The sequence below is a fragment of the Populus euphratica genome, unplaced genomic scaffold (genome assembly GCF_000495115.2).
Source record: "Populus euphratica unplaced genomic scaffold, PopEup_1.0 scaffold162.1, whole genome shotgun sequence".
Taxonomy (NCBI): Eukaryota; Viridiplantae; Streptophyta; class Magnoliopsida; order Malpighiales; family Salicaceae; genus Populus; species Populus euphratica.
In genome coordinates, this window is record NW_011500047.1 from 261,969 (window position 1) to 266,458 (window position 4,490).

At 40.8% G+C, this 4,490-nt stretch overlaps 1 protein-coding gene across 1 annotated transcript; it reads right to left on the minus strand.

Annotated features, from left to right (window-relative positions):
• Window positions 1–414: 414 nt before the first annotated feature.
• Window positions 415–4,176, minus strand: LOC105107523 (probable LRR receptor-like serine/threonine-protein kinase At3g47570). Its single transcript, XM_011001476.1, has 2 exons — window positions 1,423–4,176; window positions 415–1,102 (listed from the first exon to the last, which is right to left on the minus strand). The coding sequence occupies exons 1-2, from the start codon at window positions 4,112–4,114 to the stop codon at window positions 669–671; spliced, it is 3,126 nt and encodes a 1,041-aa protein (XP_010999778.1). The 5' UTR covers window positions 4,115–4,176; the 3' UTR covers window positions 415–668.
• Window positions 4,177–4,490: the final 314 nt, after the last annotated feature.

The window sequence follows — 4,490 nt, forward strand, 5'->3', positions numbered from 1 at the left end:
GACTAGAGAATGCTTGCCAGTGGTTAATGTTATTTGGCATATCTACCTCTTGACTTGTGGTTCAAACAAGGGGCAGAAGTTGAAATTCACGAGTCAATTGGGTGTTACTTTCATTTGGCTTCAGATCAAGCATGGCGGTCTTCTAATTGGGTGTTTACTTTCCTTCTTCTTCTTTTTTTTTTTTTTTTTTTTATATCGTCGTCCATCCCCTTCTTCTTACGTAGGAATTCATACTCTATATACTTGAAGTTATCATGTCATTTTTATTGGAAGCTAGTGAAACGTTGAGTAATGAAATGAAATGAAATATTTAAGATATTTTATTATAAATAAAAAATCTCATAAATAAAAATTAATCAATAAAATGGAAAAAACCCGTGTCCTTGCAGATCTAGAGGATCTCACCGTGAATACAATACAATTTTCAATGTGTAAATTGGATTGGCAGCGATGAGAAGTGCTGCTTGAAGTACCGTTAATTAAAATGACCAATATTATTAACCATTTTTCATTTGCCGTATAACAAAATAAAATACAAGCTGGGACTTAAAAAGCATGCATGGCTGATGACAGTAAAATAAATAATAGAAACTTCACACCTTACATAGAAAATATAATACTAATAGAATACCAGCACCAACCAGCCAGAGAGTAAAATATCTAATTATCTACGAACTCGTCATGCCGCGATGAACAATTCCAACTTCCAAGTCAAGATATGGTTTGTGGTCAAGCGTTGGTTTGAGAAGGGTGTCTCTAGCCTTTTTCAGCTTGTGAAGAGAGTCCCTCATGGTAATTCGCTGATCAGGAGATTCGACAGTGCAGGATAGCCCGACGCCAAGGATAGCAATCAAACATTCATGCTGTTTTTCAGGGCTCTCGAATTGAGCGCCACGGTGAAAATCTTTGATTGATAAGAGTAGCTCAGGGTCCACTACTTCTTCTATGTTGGCAGGGAAAGCTGACTTCACCCACTTGATTAGGCTTAAATCTCGAGAAAAGATTTCATGTGTTGGGCTCTTCCCGGTGAACAGCTCTAGCAGCACAACTCCATAGCTGTATACATCTCCCGAAGTTGTTGCTTTCTGTCCTAGACCATATTCTGCGACGAAGACGTCCATGCATTTCAAATGCAATTAAATATAAATTAATGCATTTAATTTCAGATACAAGTAGGGGGTTGAACTAAAACCAAGGCTATGGCCATAAAATGCAGGGTTTTTCAAATAACAGTAAAAATTAATATGGTGGCGGTCCGGACTCTCTCAGTTGATTGGATACAAAGACACGCAAGCACACTCAACAAATGATAAACACACAAGAGATCTACAGACACAAGCAAAAAGAAAGGCGCATGAAAGCTAGCACACACGAGTGTTCAAATAACAATTTGAGATTCCAAGATCAAGTTAAATTGCTAACCTGGAGGAATGTATCCTACAGAGCCCCTGAGGCCACCCGTGCAACTTATTGACTGTTTATCAGCTCCTCTCTCTGCCAGCAATTTTGCCAAACCAAAGTCTCCCACCTTTGCAGTCATGTCTTTGTCCACAAGTACATTACTAGGTTTCAAATCACAGTGAACTACTGGAATTTCACAGTCATGGTGCAGGTAATCCACAGCACAAGCAACATCGATTGCCACATTTAACCTCTCCAAAATATTCAACAAGCCTCCATCTAATCGCCTTCTACTTCCCTTAATCCATTCTTCCAAGCTCCCATTATACATGTACTCATAAACCAAAGCCACAAATTGTAAACCCCTATTATCCATACTTGAGCATGAGGTGATGAGTTTAATGAGATTCCGATGCCTTACATTCTTCAAAGCCTCGCACTCTGCCAAGAAACTTTTCCAGGATCCATACTTCTCGCTGTCAAGCACCTTAACTGCCACAACAGTCGCATCCCTAAGTTCACCTTTGTAAACTGACCCAAAACTGCCCTTCCCTATCAGATTTCCAGCGTCAAAACTCCCAGTTGCCTCACGAAGTTCTCCATAAGAGATCGTGGGATGCTGCAGCTTAATTGAGTCTGGCTTCGGCATAATTTCTCCTTTTCTTTTTCTTACGCACAGAAAAACTGCTATCACGGAGCATATTGCAACTGCGGCTATACCGGCAATGACAATGTAAATTGCAGTGGATATTCGTTGACGATGTTGATTGTTCCAACAAGATAAATCCAAGCAAAGCTTCGAATTTCCTTCCACATGAATTCTAGAAAGATTTCTAAAGGCTCCTTCCTTGGGAAGAAGTCCTTCAAGTTCGTTGAATGAGAGGTTCAACAAGAGAAGGGCCTGCAAGTTTTCAAGAGTTTTGGGTATTGTGCCTGATATGTGGTTCGAGGAGAGGTCAAGGATTTCCAAACCCTTCACATCTCCTAGAGTAGCCGGAATGGAACCAGAGAACATATTGTTGTCCATGAATAATTCCTCCAAACTCTTACAGCTTCCAATTGTATCTGGGATGCTTCCAGAAAAATAATTGTGAGAAAAATCAACAGCTGCAACATTTTCGAGCATCCGGATCTCTCGAGGCAAAGGACCTGTCAGCTGGTTACTGGACAGGTTCAGAGTTTCACTCAAACTGGAGAGATTGAAAATTTCTTTTGGTATGCTTCCGTTGAGCCTGTTGCTGGATAGGTCCATGGACTGCAGTTGCTGGAAATTAACAAAAGTTGTGGGCAGTCTTCCAACCAACTCGTTGGCAGATAGATCGATTTTATTGAGTTTTTGGAGGTTTCCAAGAGAGTCCGGAATTCTTCCCGATATCTTATTTGCAGCCAAATGCAACTCCTGCAGATCTGTAAGCTCGCCGATTTCCGGTGGAATTTCACCAGAAACATGATTATAGCTTATATTTAGCAAAGCCAAGCTGCTAAGATGTCTGATTGAGGCAGGTATACTTCCATATATTTGATTCCCTCCCAAGTATAAACTTCGAAGAGATCTCGAGAGATTTCCAATGGATTCTGGAATAAGACCCTCCAGAAGATTGCCATCGATGGCAAGAAACTTCAGATGGCTACTGTTTATGAAAGAAGAGAGAAAATTGAGACCCTCATCACCAGAACTTTTTATCTGATTGAAGCCAATGTTGTACAACGTCAATTTTGGAAGATTTCGAAGTCGTGGCGGCACTGATCCACTGAAAAGATTGTGTGCCATTCGGATGCTCTGCATGTTTGTAAGATTATGCAAAGACCATGGAATTGAACCACTGAATTTGTTTATGCAAAAATTGAAGCTTAAAAGATTTGGGAGTCTATCTCCAACATCTATTGGAATTTGACCTCGTAGTTGGTTTGAAGCAACAGCAAGGAAAACCAAAGAAGAAATGTTGTACAGGGATAGAGGAACATCGCCGGTGAGATTATTGATACTAAGGTCAAGATGTTTTAAATTCTCAAGACGACCCAAATCGGCAGGGATCATTCCACCAAGATTATTGGTGACTAAATCTAGGGTGAGGAGAGAGGAAATGTTTGCAATGACGGGTGGAATCATACCCCAGAGCTTGTTTCCACCCAGCTTGAGGATTTCAAGGCTTTTCAGGTTGCTGAGTTCCTCAGGAATTGCTCCTGAGATCTCATTTTGCATCAAGTCCAGGATCTGGAGATTTAAGCAATTGGTTATGTTCAAAGGAATTGGCCCATTGATGGTGTTAAAGCTCATATTAAGGACCTTCAAACGGAAAAGAGCACCAATTTGATCAGGAATAACTCCTGTAAATTGGTTCTCCTGTAGATAAAGAGAGCGAAGAAAGGATAGGTTTCCAATATGTGGGCTAATGGAACCTGTTAATCCAAGGCCAGACAAATCAAGGCCAACGACTCTTTGATGCACCTGGCTACAGTCAACATGAGTCCAGTTACAGGGGCTGGAGTTGTCGTTCCACGAGGAAAGAGTATTTGAAGGATCAACGATTACCTGAGATTTAAAAGAAAGTAGTGCTTCCTTGTCAGTGAAGAGGCCCGGCTCAGCAGCATGCAATGCTTGAAGTGCATTTCGGGATGATAATAGAAGAACTAAAACAGCAACACAACGAAAAAGCAATTTTGAAGCCATAATTTCCCGGTTTTTGAGGGCACTAAAAAGGAGGAAAACCATCCTAAAAGATGAAACTTGGACTCCCACGTAGAATGTTGTTGTTTGTTATGTGCTTCTGGGCAACCCACATTTGGTCCTATTTGTACTACACGATGGATCTCTCCATGCATTCAATTGGATAGTGACAACACTGGATTTTCTTTGCAATTTAAGACTTTACACAACAATCCGCGTAGGTCTTATTGACTTTCTCATCCCCAACAATCGTAGGGCTCTATTTTGTGTTGAACTTTGCGTTATAATCTTGTCAAAAGTAAGATATCCCACTCTCTCAATTGCTGGGATATAGCGGTCTTTTGGTAGCCTTCTAGCACTACTGGCCAAATTGAGTAAAAGCGTAGAATGTTGCTGCCGCGGATGCTTGAATTCTGGTGTG

Coding starts and splice junctions, on each gene's coding strand:
- LOC105107523 (XM_011001476.1), bottom strand. CDS start 4,114: ATGGTTTTCCTCCTTTTTAGTGCCCTCAAAAACCGGGAAATTATGGCT. Junction 1,103..1,422: donor TGTAGGATACATTCCTCCAG/GTTAGCAATTTA, acceptor TCTTCGTCGCAG/AATATGGTCTAGGACAGAAA.